This window comes from Syngnathoides biaculeatus, chromosome 4, assembly GCF_019802595.1.
Source record: "Syngnathoides biaculeatus isolate LvHL_M chromosome 4, ASM1980259v1, whole genome shotgun sequence".
NCBI lineage: Eukaryota > Metazoa > Chordata > Actinopteri > Syngnathiformes > Syngnathidae > Syngnathoides > Syngnathoides biaculeatus.
This window is the reverse complement of record NC_084643.1, coordinates 25,053,359-25,072,911: the sequence shown is the minus strand read 5'-3', so window position 1 is coordinate 25,072,911 and position 19,553 is coordinate 25,053,359. Positions and strand designations below refer to the sequence as shown.

At 40.6% G+C, this 19,553-nt stretch overlaps 1 protein-coding gene across 7 annotated transcripts in view; it reads right to left on the bottom strand.

Moving 5' to 3' along the window:
• Positions 1-19,432, bottom strand: part of mlxip (MLX interacting protein) — a 43,301-nt gene extending 23,869 nt beyond the window's left edge. For 2 of the 7 annotated variants that reach the window (XM_061818637.1, XM_061818639.1), the window contains exons 1-8: positions 18,873-19,432; positions 10,516-10,622; positions 10,339-10,424; positions 8,770-8,859; positions 8,655-8,696; positions 7,329-7,539; positions 6,070-6,153; positions 1,803-1,897 (exon numbers count right to left, since the gene is read on the bottom strand). In XM_061818637.1, the coding sequence (XP_061674621.1) occupies positions 1,803-1,897; positions 6,070-6,153; positions 7,329-7,539; positions 8,655-8,696; positions 8,770-8,859; positions 10,339-10,424; positions 10,516-10,622; positions 18,873-19,213 (1,056 nt within the window). In that variant the 5' untranslated portion in view covers positions 19,214-19,432. The remainder of the gene's footprint in view (positions 1-1,802; positions 1,898-6,069; positions 6,154-7,328; positions 7,540-8,654; positions 8,697-8,769; positions 8,860-10,338; positions 10,425-10,515; positions 10,623-18,872) is intronic. The other 5 variants (XM_061818638.1, XM_061818641.1, XM_061818640.1 and 2 more) reach the window with 5 other exon arrangements.
• Positions 19,433-19,553: the final 121 nt, after the last annotated feature.

The following is a 19,553-nucleotide window of genomic DNA, read 5'->3' as shown; positions in this document are numbered from 1 at the left end:
GCAGCAGTAACAACGTCAGCTCTTATGGGAGGCTTTAAACAAGGTTGGGGAGTGACTTCACGGGATTTTTATCCCATTCATCCAGGATCATATTTGCGAGGTCACACACTGATGTTGGACGAGAAGGCCTTGGTCACTTTCCAATCAAAATCAACCAAAGGTTGTTCTATCAGGCTAGGCCTGGGCTCTGTGCAGGCCAGTCAAGTTCTTCCATATCAAATTCTCTCATCCGTGTATTTATATAGCTTGCTTAGTGCACTGGTGCAGAGACACGTTGGAACAGGAAGGTGCTCCAAACTGTTTGACTGTCTAAAATCTCTTGGTAAGGATTCAGTTTCTTTCACTATAGCTCATGTGAATATTTTGGACATTTCAAACTTTGGGGGAGCAGTTTGGAGATGGCTACTTCCTGTTCCAAAATGACTGTGTATCAGTGCCCAAATCAAGGTTCATAAAAACATGGATGACAGAGTTTGATGTGGATGAACTGGCCTCCACCCTGTCGAACAATTTTGGATGAACGACAGCAGTTACTTAAACCTTTAACTCAAACAATGGGGAGCCATTATAGTAACTCGCCCTGATTCTCTGACTCAATCAAAATTAAAATTTAAAGTACCTTTAAATCCTTGCCAATCATTTCCCACATAATTTTCAGCTCCTAGCCTTTGACGTCATGAACAATGACGCTCAAATAGGAGTTGGATTGTGTGACTCGTACCCCAAACGTTGGTAGTCGCAGCAAAGCATTTTAAAACCAACATACTTTCCAGAACTTTCTCCGTGACTTTATATTGAAGTTTAGACAGCGCTTCTGCAAAATACGTCCTCCACTGGAACACGTATCTGGGATCCAATGTTTTCAATGGGTTTCTGAATCCATCTTTTTCTACTGAATCATGTTCTTGGCAAAACAATGAGATTGCTAACTTTACCTCACTCAATTTGATGCTCATGCTCTCAAAACACGAAGTTGAACATCGATCCTGTTTGCAAAGTTTGTTTTGATGCGGTTGCAGGAGCGACACTGGGATTCGGGGCACTCTTTAGATTGACACATGCTTCATTATATATCTCCCAGCACTAGCTATAATCTGCACAATTTATCATCCACACATACAACTGCTATAATGTAGTGGTTTCATGGCAGTTACTCATAATAACTGCTACCTCAAACAATAGAATATTACATAAGAAAGAGGGATGTAAAGAGAAAGTGCCAGAAGTAATCCACAGTCTAAACAATCCATTGAAAGCCCAGTCATGGCCTCCCATTTTTTTTTCCACGCACACTTAAGGACGTAAACGTTTCTTGGCAGTTCCTCATAATAACTGGTGCTGTGACCTTGCAAATTACACATCAACAGAACTGTAAGAAATAAAAAGAATGACAAAGAAAAAATAATAAAATAATCTCTTATGAAGAAAAGGTCCACAGAATGCTGTCACATGCATGCAAATAATCCACTGTCATAGAATTATCTAACACCCTTGTAGCCAGTTATTCATATTAACCGCCACCTTGTACAATAGATATCAATCTGTTATATTTCGAGTACGCCCTTAACGTTCACATTTAAAGACGGAGACGCTTATTTCTGCCTCTACATTTCAGGGGATGTGGTTAAGCAGACTGGTCGTGGGCCATCATTCAGTTTAGTAAAATTACTATGCTACGTGAATTTGTGTCGGTACTTGTAAAGGACAGAAAAGGAGGCAAGAAGATGGAGCGGAGAAGCACAAAATCTTACACTTCCCGTCTGAGGTGGCGTGGTGTTAAATTCGCTGCGCTCCGTTTTTACCTGCGACGGAGAGCTGCTGCTGGGCAGAGGGGTGACTGATGGTGCAGTGGGGGAAACGGGGAAGAAGGCGGGCGGACGGAGGCTGTGAAATAAGTCTGAAAACAAGAGTCTCTATGTTAGCAAGCGGTTAGTAAAAAAAAGAAAAAAAATCAAATTAAATAAAAGGAATTAATAAATCATCGTCTATTCTCTGGGTTACTAGGTTAAGGAAACTACTGTGCACAATTAGTGTGTGTTTATGAGGGAGTGTGCAGGACTCGGTCGATTCTATTTCTACAATAGCACCACACCACTGGAAAAACAAGTCAATTGTTTGTTGCTTTGGTAGACCAATGCGACTGCACTGCATGTAACCATTTAAAAAAAGAAAAAAAATACAACTAATTTTTAGCCATAAATGTAGATTTTATGAACACTGAAAAGTGTATGGATTGTCCTCATGATGCAGATCCATTTGATCAGTTTTAAAATTTAAAAAATTTGAAAAAAATGACTGCAAAAGTAAAAAAGAAAAAAAGATGGAAAAAAGAAAAAAAAGTGATCTGTCGACCATGTATTTTTTCTTGTCCTATCTTTTGAAATTTGTGGAATCATAACCAAATAACCAATTCAGGGATTTTTATTGTCTCAGTAATATCCCAAAATGCCACAAGACGGTGTCAAGGAAGTATGTTCCTACTCGGTGTGTGTTTTTAGACACAAACACACACACACACTAGCACAAACAGTGGGGCAAAAAAGTGTTTGTTCACCCACTAACTATGCAGGTTCTCCTACTGAAAAAGATGAAAAGGCCTATAATTTTCATCAAAGGTACACCTCACCTATGAGAGATTAAGTGATGGGGAAAAAAACATGAAAAGTCACTGATTTTTCAATAATTTATTAGCAAATGGTGATGGAAAATAAGTATTTTGGTCAATAACAAAAAATCCTCTCAATACTTTGTTTTATGAATATTACATACCCTTATTGGCAGTGACAGAGGCCAAATGTTTTCTGTAAGTCTTCACAAGGTATTTTGGCCCATTCCTACATGCAGATGTTCATCGGTGGCCAACACAGACTTTCAACTCCCCCAAAGATTTTTTTATGGGGTTGAGATCTGTAAAACTCCAGGACCTTCTTGCGAAGCCACTCATTCGTTGCCCAGGTGGTGCGTTTAGGATCATTGTCACACTAAAATACCCACCCACGTTTCATCTTTCATGCCTTTGTTGATGGAAGGAGGTCTTCACTTAAAATCTCACGATACATGGCCCAATTCATTGTTTCCTTTACAGAGATCAGTCATCCTGGTCCCTTTGCAGACAAACAGCCACAAAGTATGATGTTTTCACCCCCATGATTCACATTACGTGTAGTATTCTTAGGATCCAATTCAACATTTTTTCTCTTCTAAACATGACAAGTTGAGTCTTTACCAAAATTGTATTCTATTTTTCTATTTTGGTTTCATCTGACCATATGAGATTTTCTCAATCCTCTTCTGGATCATCCAAACTCTCTCTAGCAAACTTCATAGAGGACACGGACTGGACTTAGCACGGGGACACACCTGGTACTACGCGATTTGAGCCCTTGGCAGCACAGTGTGTTGTCTCAGCTCTCTGCAGGTCATTCACTAGGTTTCCCTCTGTGGATTCTGGGATTTTTGCGCACCGTTCTTGTGATAATTTTGAGCTCACATGGTGAGCTCTTGCATGGAACCCGAGATTGAGGGAAATTATCAGTGGTTTTGAGCGTCTTCTATTTTCTAATAATTGCTCCTAAAGTTGATTTCTTCACACCAAGCTGTTTACCTATTTTGTCTTCGCACCATGGTGCAGGTCTCTAATTTAGTTTCTGGTATCCTTTGACTGCGCTTTGGTTTTGCCCATAGTAGAGTTTGGCGTGCGACTGAGATTATGGACATGTTTTTTATACTGATGAGTTCAAACGGGTGACACTAGTACAGGTAACGAATGGAGGACAATATTTATTTATTTATTTAAAACACGGAAGCACACGGTCTCTAACGAGCTGCTGTTCAGCCTACTTCTACTTCCTAGATTACCTGACACCACCCTCCTCCGCTGTTAAAGGAGTACACTCATAATTACAAACAGAACACACACCCGCAACTTTATATCTGCGGGCATGACTGACCACCATAAATTTTTCAAATGTGAGTGACTGGCACTTCCTCTCTCACACCCATTGCCCTCGTGTCTTCCCTCACAACATCCATCAAGCTTCTCTTTGGTCTTCCTCTCGCTCTTTTGCCTGGCACCTCCATCCTCAGCACCCTTCTACCAATATGCTCACTTTTTCGCCTCTGGACATGTCCAAACCATCGGAGTCTGCTCTCTCTAACCTTGTCTCCAAAACATCAAACTTTGGCTGTCCCTCTAATGATCTTATTTTGAATCCTATCCAACCTGCTCACTCCTAGAGAGAACCTCGATATCTTTAGTTCTGCCCCCTTCCAGCTCTGCTTTCTCTTGTCGCTTCAGTGCCACCATCTCTAACCCCTACATCATGGCCGGCGTCACCACTGTTTCATAAACTGCCCTTCATCCCAACAGAGACTCTTCTGTAAAATAACACACCAGACACGTTCCATCAGCTGTTCCAACCTGTTTGGACCTGTTTCTTCACTTCCTTACCACACTCACATTTGCTCTGGAGTGTTGACCCCAGGTTGAACCCAAGGTTGGTGACTAAAGATGTTTTAGCAAAGTACCCAAAGTAATTGTTGCAAAACATAAAGATGGCATTGGTTACAGGCACATATCTAAGCCTCTAAATGTTTTCAGTGAGCAGTGTTGGGGCCATAATATTCAAGTGGAAAGGCTATCATACCACCATAAATTAGCCTCGATCTGGTGCTCCTTGAAAGATTTCTGACAGAGGAGTACAAAGAATAAACAAAAGAGTTGTCCAAGAACAATGGCCACCTGTGGAGAGCTTTAGAGAGACGTGAAATTAGCAAGTATTGCTGTCACAAGGAAAACAGTGAGTAATGAACTCCCCTGACATGGCCGGTATGCATGCAGACCATGTAAAACCTCATTGCTAAGAAAAAAAGCATGTCAAAACTAATATGAAGTTTACTGAAGAATATTTGGACAAGCCAGTCAATTGCTGGGAGAATATAGTCTCTTCAAATGAAAGCACAATTGAACTCTTAGCACACAATAATGTACACATTTGCAGGAGAAGCGTCACTGGATATAAAAACACCATAACAACAGTGAGGTTCGGAGGTGGGAACAAGAAGGTGTGGGCCTGTTTTTCCACCAAATAGTGCTGGTAAACCACATTATTGAAGGTAGGATGAATGGACAAAAGTCTTTTTGACAAAAACTTCTTGCCATCCATGAGAATAATGAAAATGAAGCGTGGGTGGACATTTCAGGGGGATAATAATCCAAAACATAGTGTCAAGGAAACTCAATTGCTTTAAAACTGAAATAAAGCTGCTAGAATGGCCGAATCAATTACCTGCCTGATAATGTATGTGAAAAAAAAACGAAGAAAGAAACGACGTCTGCAGAAAGAATAGTCAATAGGTGTAATTCTTTTGTTATTGTGTTTATTTTTATAATTAACTTTAACTGCAGTGTCAATAAACAACATTCTTTCTGACTACTTGTTACTCTTGTAGCACCTTAGCAACCTGTTGTTATGATCACATGGGCTCTGCATGCTGTCCAAGCGCTGTTGGATAGAAGTGCTGGAGCACACTACTTGTACGAGTGGTAAAATCTGAGATTTCGCATCCAGTCCGATCCAATATTTGTTTTTTGCTGACATGGGATTGCGACACCCCTAGTTGAAAAATTAACTGAAGCCTTACTTGAAAACCCAAACCTAGTCTTGAAAACCTAACCCACAGTTTACCCAATCAGTTGAAACCTTACAACCTTACCTTGAAACTCTTCAGTGAAACTCTAACCCTGTCATAAAATCTTAATTTGCTAGTCTAACTATTGTTTGAAAACCTAAACCCAGGCTTGCAACCCATCCCTGATTTGAAACTCAAATGTGAAAGCCTGAAACCCCAAATTAAAATCTTATAATTTTAGCTTGAAACTCTGTTTTAAAACCCTAGCTCTGGTTTGAAGGTTTGAAAGTATGACCATACGTCACATGGAAGTACTTCACTAAAATTGTAAACTTATCTTCAAATCTTATTGAAAATGTTACAAGGGTGTATCAGGATTCCCCTTAAAAATGAGATATCAGCAAATAGTGTGGGGCCACACAGTTGGCTGTTCGCTACCTTGTAGTGGATCAAAAGAGAAGTCCAGGTTGGGCTGTAACTGCATGAGTCCAGGTTGGATCATGTCTGCATTCACCGCATGAGCTGTGGAAGGCAAAAAAGTATTTGGTTAAACACTGTCATGTTGTCCCCATAGCCAACGTCTAAAAACCCTAATTTGACACCCTAATTTAAAATAAAGCGTCATTTACACACGTTGAAACCGCATTGTAAAACCTTAACCATGGCTAAAAAACAACAACAAAAAATGGTTTGAAGTCCTATTTTAAGGTCTAACCTTAAGGTGACACTCAACTTTAAAACTTTAAGTCAAATTTTAAACTCAAATTTGACATCCCAACTTGAAAATCAAAGAGCGACTTGAAACCTTGATTTCGAACCTCGCGTGAATTTGTTTTTAAAGAATCTTGCTTTAAAACCTTACACCGAGATTGAAACACTAATTTGAAACTACAACATTGGTTTTGGACCCCAATTTGAAACCCAAACCCCTTGTAGAACTATTTGAATTTTAACTTTCTTCAAAACTCTAAACCCTAAGTTAAAACCCAAACACAATCTTGAAATCCTATTTTTAAACCTCATAACCTTGACATGAATCCCTTCTTTGAAACCTTAACCCAGATTAAAACCATAAAGCAGGCCTGAATCCCGAACTTGAAACTTTAACCCTAGTTTGGGATTTTACTTTGAAATACTTTAAAACGATAATCCTATTTGAAACCCTACTTTGAAAACTCTAGTCAAGGCTTGAAACCCTAACCTTGGCTGGAAAACCCAATTTTGAACAGTAATTTGAAAATCCTACAATGTTACTTTGAAACCCTAACCTTATTTTAAATCCTTGCTTGAAATTTATACTTTAAAATGCTAATCATGTCTTTAAAACCTAATTTAAAACACTGACTATTGATTGAAACACCAAACCAGGCTTAAAACCCACCCTGAAGCCTAAACCTTACTTTGAAACCCTAAATGTAACTTTAAATCCTATCCCTGGCTCTAAAACACAATTTGAAAGCCAATAGGCTTTCGTTAAAACCCCAACACTGGCCTGCAACATGAATTTAAAAAGGTAACCACTAAAAGCCCTAATGAAAAACCCTGACCATTCTTTGAAACCATAAACTGGACATAAAAGACTCCTTTGAAAACCTAACCCTGGTTTGAAAAGTTCATTTGACAGCCTTAATCTTATTTTTGGGACTTATGCTGGTTTGAAATAATAAAATAAACTACTAAAAAGTGGCCTTCCTCACCAATCTCCTTGGGGTTGGGCCAAGCGGTGGTCTGGTGTGAGACCAAGGTGGAGAAGAGTGTGTCGGACACCTCGGACATGAGCACCTCCATATCAAAGAGACTCTCCAGCTCCATGGGAACCGGGGCCTGGCTCTCTTCATCCTGACAAAAGCAAGCACGGAGCATGTCTGGAGCGACTTCCCCAAACAGCGCTAACTGCTCCTTGGGCCCCTTCAGGTGTTACAAATGCAAGCACCAAGCCAGTTATTCACACAAGCACTCGGGCTTCAGCACAGCCAACAAGTTCGGGTGGACAATTACACAATCACCTGCACACGGACACACAAAACGCCAGGTGTGCCTTCCTGATAGAAAGCGTCAGTGCGCAATTCAAATGAAGGATGAGCCAAATATTGTACATTTATTGATCAAAACCAATGTTTACTGTCAGTTGATATCCTATCCCAGAGTTGAAACTCAAATTTGAAACCCTAATTTAAATTTCTAGAATTTGAAAACCCAACCCTTGCTTGGAACCTTAAATCCGAACAATGTCTTGAAACCCTAACGGTGTTCGAAATTTCAACCCTGCCTTGAAACCCTTATCCTTGTTAAAAATTTAAAAAAATAACCTGATTTGAAAACCTGAACCTGGATTAAAAACTTGCTTTTGAAAGCATAACCCTGTATCAACACTCAAAATTGAAAGCCTAACGATAGCTAGAAACTAATCATTGTTTGAAACCCTAACCCTGGGGAACCCAAAATTTGAAATCCAAGTAAGCTTGAAACCTTATATTGAAACTCTAACCCTGACTTGAAATCCTAATTTGAAACCTAAACCCCTTCTTTGGCTTGAAACTTTAAAATTGGTTTTTAATGGCTTAAAAAACATACTCTCTTTTGTAATTGATATGGAAAAAGAAGATATAAAAAGTCAACTGTTCAACTGACATTTTTTGTGACATACAAAAAATGTAAATCACAGTTTATTTTTTACTTCCTACCTCAAAAAGATTTCATTTTTTCAACTGAATTTTACAATTTATAGGTCCCATTAGCGATGGAAAAAAATCAGAAATTATTCATCCTGGCGTCATTTTTTTTATATCCCAACACTAGGCATTTGAACGTGGCTTGTAGAGTTTTTATATCCACTGAATATGAAGCAACGTGTTTATGTTTTTCCTTTTTTTCAAAAAAAGAAGTGTAACTTGAAATCGTCAAAGGCTCATCCCTACTTTGAATGATGCAAACAGTGTTAAAATATTTTGGGTTCATTAAGGTGAAGGTGACAAGCTGCGTGCGTGATTTGCTCCCCCCTGTCCTTTCATATTTTTGCATACCTTGAGCAAACTCGACAGATCATCATCCTTATGCTTCTGCAACTGAAGAGATACTCAGTAAGAGGAATAATACTGTACAACTAATCAAAAAAAGTGAATGGAACTCAAACTCAACTCTTTTCTTGAAGTAGGTCCTCCACTTGTGATACTCTCGAATGACAATTTCTATTCTTCTCTTCCAGCACTTTCCCTCGGTGGTGATCATCTGGGAGTCAAAATAAATGACGTTATTCGATTTATTATCATCTTTAAATGGCCAATGTCATGAAATGCAAGATTTTTAGCATGTTATTAATGAAAAAACAGCAGCCGACATGGACCCGTGCGTTTTCTCACCACAAAACATGATTTTGACGTATATGGCTTTTTGTAACTCCCGCCATGAAAATCCTCTCGAGGGATTTGTTTTCGAAAAGAAGCAGGAAGTGACGTACATAGCAGGACCGCCCTCAAGTGGACTCGTTTCTTTCCATTAGTTTTACCTCCGGGAAGGTAGCTCGTTGTTCCTTCGTGATAGCCAAAATGCTGGGTTGTTGCATTGCTGGACATTGCTCGAACACTCAGGAGGATGGATTTACCCTTCATAAGTTTGGTCTGGTTCGTCATGAAAAATAGATTGGATGGGTGAAAGGGACGAGAGCTTCGTGGGTTCCAAATGACAAAAATAGTTTGGGGCCGACCACGTAATCTGTCTCTCATAATGTAACAAAAGATCCGCGTACGTATGACAGGGGTTCTAAATGTTTTGATGTGCGTGTCGGACGGCTTCCGTGACGAAGGCATCGTGCCTCGCGGACGAGCACAGCTTCGGCCAGGCTGGCTCATACATAATCTCTGGGAGTCTGTATGAGCAAGCCTGGTCGAAGCCGTGCTTGTCCGCCGGTCATGGCTTCGGCACCATGTCCGCTAGTCATGGCTTCGGCGGCACATCCGCCGGTCACGGCTTCGCATCCGCCTGCTTTGGCTGGGGTGGCTCATCTTCGTTGCAGAGGTGGCTTATCACGGTGCCGAGACGGGCCGCTTTCGGGTGTTGTCATCGCACGCGGCTGAGTGCACCATTCCCGGAAAGGTTGCTGATAGCTGCCGCCGTCGTCCGTGATGGACAACACCGCCTACGGCGGCAGTGATAAATAATTGTTTATGGCGCACTCAGCCGCGAGCGACGACAACGCCGTAAAGCAGCCCCACCCGGCGCCGCGATGAGCCACCTCAGTGCCACCCCGGCCAAAACCGTGATCGCCTCGTTGAACCCGTGCCGCGGCGTTGTAATCGCTACATACTGTCTGTTGTTATTTAGAAGTGATCTGCATATCATCTAAATATGGCTCGAAACGATAGGATAATATTGCCCCGGACACTTGACTTGACTGTGAGACGTTCTCTTCTTTGAAAAGAGCTTCCGTGTCTGAAGGGGCGTGTCCCACAGTCGTGGCCACAGCATGTTTTCAATGCCGAATGTCCGGGGTGACATCATGAACAGCAAATGCATCCAATATGGCGACCACTTGGATGTCGAATGACACTTCTGCAACTTTGCGCATTGATGATGCGCTCTACGCTCATAATTATTTTTTCATGTAGACATTGAAGTGAATAATGTTATATGTATTTTTCATTTCACTATCTATTTTAGAATGTTTATAGGGATGACACTTGACCTTTAATTTGGGTTTAAACCATTCACCTCTGAGGAACGATGTGCTTCCAGGTCAATGTTTCCATCCAGAGGGGTCACAAAATGGCAAACAGGATTCTGTCTTCTCTCCACATCTGGGGGTGACCAAAAAAAAAAAAAAAAGTCACCTTTAGTCACTCAAACTTGTCAAGACCAAAGTATGAGGAGACAGCATTGAAATCTTACACTGCATGTACCAGGCCCTCCAGATGGCGTTGTTGAGGCGGATCTTGTCCCTCCACAGAAGCTTCAGACCCCTGAAGTTTTTCCATTTGGGAGACACCAGCTTTCCGCTGAGGAAACAAATGAAATTCCTTTCAGTTTCACTTGACGTCATTCACAGCCACTGCCTTTTATAGCTGTCAGTTAGAAGTTAAGTGTTGGCTGTACATATACGTCAAGTATGAATTCAAGGGGAAGGTGTTTTAGGTGAAACCAAACCAGGTTCTACTGCTGATTACAAAGGAAAGGAAAAACAGTGCTTGTGTTGTCACAGGACACAGCATTTTGTAACTCTTGAAAGAAAAGTAAATATTCTCTACTTAAATGGCTGGCAATATGGGGAATTCTGAATTGGAAATTGCTAACAGTGGCAAATAAGTTAACAGTATCAGCAATTAAAATTACTTCTGTGCCGTAAATGACTTGTTGGTGTACATGAACACAAAAACATGTACAATGCGCATTTTGCTCAATTTCAGGGATGATGAGGCCCCCCAAAACATGAGTCATTCGTGGAAATTCGTCAAACTGCAAACTCAACAAAAAGAGTTGAGATGAACTCACAGTTGCTTCCTACTTTCCTTCCCGCAATTCTCCCATTTCCTGTCTCCTAAATGAAATAACGCTGTAAATCAGTGGTGTGAAACACATTTTCGCCACAGGCCACATCGTAATCTTAGTTTCTCTCAGAGGGCCACCGCATTGTAAACCCATATAAATGTATAACTGCCTCATATTTACATATGCAGTAAATAAAGTGAAGCATTAAATCAGAAGCTAGTAAATGACTAAGTATTGTTCGATTTATTTTAAAAAGGGGAATTGGTAACGAAACAAAAGGTTGCAATATCTCAACATTATTCAATGTAAAAACAATTTGCAACATTGTTTTTTTTTTTTTTTTTTGCAAGAAACAAACTTGTCGTACATGATTCGCTTTTATCGGCCAAATAAAATGCGGAGGGCCGGGTCTGGCTTGTGGGCCTTGAATTTGACACCTGTGGCGGTATGAAAGCTTGTCGAATATGTGGAGCATGGTTCAACTAAATAAAGTCCAACAACAGTAACACACTTCCTCGCTAGTGCTTTCCTGCTCTATTATTAGTCGTGACAACGAGTCTAAGCCGGTTTCCAAAAGTCAGAGGGAATCCTCGTCTGAGTCGTCTACGATCCATAAATAGAAACATCTTCATATTTTGCTGAGAGTCACCTTTCGAGAAGACGTGTGCACACTAACTACACAGCTTTTATTTGTCCTTTTTTTGTAATGGAAAATTCAGCCCAGTGGGAATTGTAGAAAAATATGTGGAATTGTAATCCATAAAACAGCCTCCAGCTGCTCAACATCATGACGAGCGCTGTGCATTTGGCAGTATGTCAAAGTATGTTGTTTACAGTACACAGTCTGAGTTAGGTTTTGCAGTTAGGATTTTAAATCAGGGTTTCAAGATAAGATTAGGGATTTAAACATGGGTTAAGGTTTTTAAATTAAGGTTTTAATGTGAGTGGTAAAATTTCAAGTCAAGTGTAGTTTTGTGTGTTGAGGAGGTGGAAATGTTAAAATTGGAGATGACCCTCATCTTTACTTGCATCCGTCCTCTTCCTTTCATACAATCCTTGTTACCTTCTTTACTTTCACCCTTCTCTCAGATGATTCTTCCATCCTTCTAGGCCACATGTGTCAAACTCAAGCCTGGGGGTCAGATGAGGCCCACGGCACGATTTTATGTTGCCCGTGAAGGCATGTCATGTGTGTCAACTTTCATTATTCTTGTTCAAATCTGTACAAAAACTTCAAATTGTCACATCATAAATGATAACATTGAGATACTGCAAGGATTTTTGTGTTATCAGACATCAACAATAGAAGAAAAATCCATTACCGTTGATTCCAAAACTATTTCATAAATTGTATGTGTAACTATGATGAGCGGGATTTAAGATTTCTATGGTTTCCATCATAATGAGGGAAACCGCACCCACAAAGTGGCCCGCGACATAAACGAGTTTGACACTCCTGTTCTCAGCGGGTTCACAAACAGCGAATAGGCTGAGGAATGCTGTGTCTCCTTTTGTCTCACCCCATATATTGTTAAAGCTCAAGTGTCGTCAAACGGATGATTTTTGGAATATTATTAATGAAAAACCCACAGCCAATATGGTCCCATGTGTTTTTTCACCACAAAACATGATTTTGACATATACATCTTTTTGTAACTCCCGCCATGAAAATCCTCTCAGGAATTTGTTGTCGAGAAGAAGCAGGAAGTGACGTAAAGGACAGTGGCGCCCCTTCGTGGACTTCTTTGTTTCCATTAGTTTTACCTCCAGGAAGGTAGCTCATTGTTCCTTTGTGTTAGCCAAAATACCGGCTCTTTGCATTGCTGGACATTGCTTGAACACTCGGGAGAATGGAGTTACCCTTCATAAGTTTGAAAGAGACCCTCTTCGTTGTGAAAAATGGATTGCACGGGTGCAAAGGACGAGAGCTTCGTGGGTTCCAAATAACACGTAGGTGTGAATACAGCAACTAAAAAGAAATAGTTTGGGGCAGACCACGTAATTAGTCTCTCCATAACGTAAAAGATCCGCGTATGAAATGTGTCGATGTGCGCATCGCCCAGCCAACAATGTCTCACTCAGCCTGCAACATAGCTCGGCTCCACCCCCTCCTTATATAACACGGCGGGCCAAAACTCAGCCACACCGGCTAAGGCGCCTCGTTCGGCGGTCACATCTTTGTGTCGGGCTTTGCGACAGGGGCGGCTCTGAAGAACCCAGCCGAGAATGCGTTACTCAGTCGCATGCGAGCATGAAGCGCGCCGGCTAGACTGTGAACCGTCATAAGCCACACCGGCCGGCTGCGATAAGCCGCGATGCCTCATCTCCGTGGCGGAAGTGGATCAGACGGGATGCGGTTTGGCCGTGATGGCGTATCATCTGAATATGGCTCGAAACAACAATAGTATAATATTGCCCCGGTAACTTCACTCGGTCGTGTTGTGTTGTCCTTTTTGAAAAGAGCTTCCGTGTCAGAAGGGGCGTTGGAAAAATCTGAATATCTCTGTTGTTCGGCTTCCATAGTAGCAGGCACTGCGCGTTTTCAACGGTGGAAGTGACGATGACGTCAAGGACAGATCACGCGACTAATATGGCGAACACTTGGATGTCGAGGGACACTCAATTGCGCAACTTTGTGCATGGATGACGCGCTCTCCGCTCACTTTTTTTTTCGTAAAGACATTGAAGTGAATACTGTTATATGTATTTTTCATTACAATATCTATTTTAGAATGTTTATAGAGATGTCACCCGCACTTTAAATTTAGCTTTTACATTACCTCTTATTCTAGTAAATGGTTACCTAATAATCTATTGAACATAAAGTTCTTTATTTTAACCACAATCCCACCTTTCTTCCTTCTTCTTTCGGCTTGTCCCTTTCGGGGTCGCCACAGCGTGTCATCTCAGATGAACGCACATATGTTTGGCACAATTTTTACGCCGGATGCCCTTCCTGACGCAACCCTTCTCAGGGAGTGGGGGCCCCAGTGGGATACGAACCCACAACCCCTGGTTTTCCAAACCAGTGCTCTAACCACTGACGGGTAATTCACTGATGAGAGTTGGTGCTTGAAATAAAGCGTTGGTTAGGACTTGCTGACAAAACAAGCCCAAACTTAACATTCTACACCAAGAAGTTGCCAATCGTTTTTTTCATCTTATCATCTGTGGCCATTTCCAATCTAACTCCAATAGGCCAACTGACCTGACCTACTCATCCAGCCCTGTCATGACAACACCGTTTTTAGGACGGTATATTTTCCCAGAAACATCACAATAAATGACAGTTTCGATGTTCTTTTTTTATGCCGGTGATAGAGTTATATTTTTTAATATATATATATATATATATATATTATATATATATATATATATATATAATATATATATATATGAAGAGTTTGTTTTCAAAACACGACATAGGCATTTTTTCAGATTTACGAAACTCGCGCCAAAATTATCCAGCTCCGAATGGTAGTTATCGGGATACTCTGATTTTTGTTGAAAGTGCGACATATCGTTCTATATCAGCCAAGGGAGATCGCGTTTTATTTCAAAATGCGACATATCGAGATCTTATTTAGACCAAAATGCGACATAATTTCGTTCAATCAGCGTGCGCTGCTGAAGCAAGCAGCATCCAATCAGAATTCGTCTAGAGGGAAGTTCTGGTATCTTCCATATCATCATCCAAAATGGCTGCGCCCACGTTTGAGAGAGATGCTAATGCCGAGTTTGATTTTATGTACGAGACACCGGAGAGAATGAAGCTGGGAAGGAAAAGAAACCCAGCGGAAACGGGGTCAGAAAAGAAGAAGCGCTTGCTATGATAGTAGACCCTATTTTTTCTCTTTGTGAAGTTGACCTATTGTTTCCTTTTTTATCACATTTGGATTTTCTTTTTCATGAATTCTATTTTTAATAGAATCTACTGATGTGTGAATCAGAAATGTTTCTTTTGTACTTATGAATTGAAAGAAAATAAAGACTTTTGATCTTTGTAGATTGTTTTTGTTTACACTGAAAAATATCCAGTACAGTCAGTAGCAAACCTTTTCATTGTTTTGCCATGTGATACATTTTACCATGTTTTTTTTATTTGGATCCATGGCATGCATTTTTGTCGATTTTATCTTTACAGTGTTTCTTGCTTTCAAGCTGAACTATATGTTTCTTTCGGCTTGTCCCTTTCGGGGTCGCCACAGCGTGTCATCTCAGATGAACGATTGTGAGGCTGCTTTTCCTATTTAATTTTAATTCTTTATGAAATTATTGCAATTTAATACTTCAGTTCTCATCCAAGTACCATTGTATCTGAATGTAATAAACATACTGTTTTGTCTATGATTGTGTAATGCTTGAATAGTAATTTTGTTGCTCAAAATATTTCACCAACGATCATTAATGAATGAATAAATTTTTATAATTCTATGCAATCTTTTTTTTTGCCATTTTTTATAAGGAAAGTTATCGGCTATGACTTAAGAAAAGTTGACATTAAAAGGAAATCAACACCCTTGGAGTAGACTCAATTTCTGTCTATGAGCATTATGAATACTGTTATTATTACTACAGACTTATATCCTATTCTGCAGTGTTCTTTCCTCCGACAGCGACAGCTATAAATAAAATCAAAAGAAAGCAGACTCAATGAGTCAGATTTCAAACAGTGAATTTGTGAGTTTGAAACTGATTTCATTTTGGAGATGTGTGTATGAGATCGACAACCTATTTTTTTTCTGCTGGTATCCCTCGCAACCCATATTAACCTTGGTGGACTGGTTTGAAGCAGTTTACTTTCTTAATGATCTCACATCAACTTATAAACAAAATTAATCAACTGAGTGACACAATGCCTGCAGATGTCGGATTGCAGAATCGCATACAGATACACAAAATTACAATGATGTAAACTCAGCCTTTCCAAGACCTCATACTGAACAAACGAACAGTTTCTAAATAACTGAAAAACACCTTTTTAAAAGAAATTCCCATTTTTTCATCTCCTTTTTCAACATCTGACATTAGTGAGCTAATTGTGAAAATTGTGACTGGTGACTGACCCTTATTTCTGATAACTAACTCTCTAAATGTGGTGGTCATTGTCTTAAATATTATTTTAAAATGCTTGAAATGTTGAAAGGCAAATAGTTTTCATGATTGCCTATCAAAAGCAACTGATTTTTTAAAAAAAAAATACAGCTGCTCCTGAAGGTTTAAGTCGAAATTTGGATATGTCTCACTTTGCCAAGAATAGAATGGATATGTCTCATTTTGGAGAAAAAATGAAATTCGTCATCAAAAAAACTCGGTGAATATTAAAGCCAATATTTTTTTGTAGTATGATATTTAGTTACTTTTTAGCATCTCTTTCCATCCCCCAATAGTTAGAAACATAAATTGAGTTTATTGTTTTCACTTCAATACCAAGCCCTTTTCTCAAAATGAAAAAAACGGATATGTCTCATTTTGAAAACAAACTCTTCATTATATATATATATGTGTATACACGCTCTCAACAGAGACAGCTGCCTAGCGGATGGAAGGCCGAACATCCCACGTGTTTTTTTTCCCTAACTTGACTTGAAATGGAGTTACATTTGTCTCAAAAGTAAATGTGCATGCCAGCGAATCCACAAATGCATTTCCAACAATTCACAAGCAAAATTGGATATTTACAAATGACAAGGCATGATAAAGACGCACACACATTTAAAAAAAAAAACATGTGTATTGTGGATATATTTGTGAATTTGAAAATATGTTGAAATCACGGCTATATTGTGGATTTATAAAAGAAGTGAATCGTGAAAAGATTTGTGGATTTGATAAATGCACGTGAAAATAATTTCGAGACATAGCTCTCCTCCCATGGGTATTGCCGCTCAGTGGCCACTGTTGACAGGGTACTTGCAAACACGTGTACTTGTGTGTTGCTTCTCACTTGTTACAAACACACAGAGTCAAGCAATCTTAAGACTCTGCACACATGCTATTATCTTCCAACAACTGTAAGGCAGGCTTCACTTCTCCAGCCACTAAGAAGTTACCACCCACACACAAAAAAAGATCAAGATACCCAAATTTCAGAGACTAACACTTCATAATCGCACTCATGAAAATGCGTGCTTATTCAAAATATCAAGCAGAGTATTTTTGCCGCACATGAGATTTTCTTTTTGTGACATTAATGTTTTTTTTTCATGTAGATTACTTTTTTAGTACCTTATCCATTAGTGGAGAAAAACAAAACCAGAAAAAAACATTTACACACTATCATAACAACATTTTGAGTCTGATCTTTGATGATCACTCAACAATTACCTTAAACACAATGTTGGTCACAAAAAGTTATGATTGCACTGTCACTGGTACTAAACATGGTGTTGATGTTTCTGTTAACTGCATTCAAGCTTGCTTTGGCAATATGCCTGATAAATTCAGGACTAGACTGTGTCTTGAGGTAGTCCACACCAGGTTGTACGGACTCTCTCTTGGCAGAGGGGCCCGTGACTTGTGCTGAGAACGCCCAGCACAAGCGACACGCTCTTCCAAATCATTATCTTCCTCGTTGTCGTCACTGCTGAGAGCAGGGTAAGATGGCATAACACCAAACCCCAAAACAACCTTGAGCCCCTATTTTTAAACCTTATAATGTTGACTTGAATCCCTTCTTTGAAACTTTAACCCTGTTTAAAACCATATAGCAGCCATGGACCCTCAACTTGAAACTTTAACTGGCGTTTGGGATCTTACTTTGAAACACAAAAACAGGCTTCATGCCATCCATTTCCAACAGCGCTTATACTAGTTAGTGTCACAGGGGGCTAGAGCCTATCCCAAATGACTTCAGGTGAAAGGCAGACCACACTGAACTGGTCACCATTCAGTCACAGGGCACATATAGAAACCGTCACTGAGTGGGAACTGTACCCACACTCCCTGCACTGAAGTCAGGTGAGTCTACCACGACACTGTCAGTGACTCCAGTCCTCCACCTTTCAAACAAAAAAAAACATCCCGAACAGATAGCTGATAAAAATAAGATTTGATCTGGGGCATTTTTTTAATCGTTTAACTGCAATTTTCACAGTAGATCAGACAACTGGCACAGAGCACCTAGCGTAGAACACAGCGGTGAGGAAACATGGTGGCTTTGATTTGAAGGTGGTGCGACGTTTGTTTGAGGAGGCCACACCCCCTCTTGTCCCATCATATAGCAGGCCCAGATTGAAAAGGTTGAAGGCGCTTTCCCACTGCTCCCACCACAGAGTTGGTCACAGCATGCTCCATGCATGGTATTGTAGCGCCCATATTTGACACTGGTTCCTAGGCAAACTGGACCAAAGATGCTTTACTACCTATAACGTTTATTGTTGCCTGTAGATGCTACAAGCTGGTGGTCAAGCACTACATGAAGCTCCTCAACTAATTTTTAGACAGCTCATTGGCAGTAAGATGCCACAACGTGGTACTACCGATGCATAAATATTTTTGTGCTGAACACATAAAAACGAGACGAGTAGTAAATTACTTTTGTGCTTGAATAAACCATGTGTTTGTTGGCAAATGTTAAAAAAATTACCAAGAGTATCCCAACACTTTGAATGAACAGAAATAAAAAATCTATGTTATTTTGTCAGTTTCCATTCCACTCTGTTTTACTGATGTGTAGGTAGTCACAGTCAGGTCGAAGTAAACATGATGGTATCGTGGCAATACGAATTGGAGTTGGTTCCTCCCCACCAGTGGCGTACCTGTAGGCCAGTGTCATGCACTCGAAGAGTCTGGTGAGCGAAGCGTCGATGGAGATGTGAGACGTGCTGGCTTTGCCGAAATGATATGTTTGACAGGTCTGCATGTTGACGGTGTCGAAGTCGTAGCCTTTCTTAGGCGGGTGCTCGCTGTGGGGCGACGACATCATGAAATGTCCACTGTGAATGATCTGTGAACTCCTCAGGCCCTGGCTTGGGCTCGGGCTGGGGCTGCGGCTCGGGCAGGTCTCCTCGGCGTCCGAGTCGTCGTCATCGTCGTCAACCCGCTGCTGTTGTTGTTTCTTGCCTCGATGCCTGCTGGAACTTGGCTGCCGAGAAGACATGACTGCGAACAAATGGCTAACTAGCTAGTGAGCTAGCCCGGGAGGGATCACTTCTACGCTACACCCCTCATGAGACTTGACTAAGGCGCTCCCAGTGGCCCGTCGTGATTGTTATTTTTCAATCCTGCCACTTTATCGCCTTTAAATGTCTTTTAAAGTACTTGGAGTACAAGTTACCTCCAGTCCAGCTGAGACCAAACCTACTGGCCCCCAGGAAAAAGAGGGGAGGGAGTGTAAAGTCGTCATTGGGTTACAAGGTTTCTGATTGGTCTGTTGTCAGATTTTTGGCTTTTCTGATTGGTCTACACCACAAGTACTCCGCAGAACAGGAAGTGTCGAA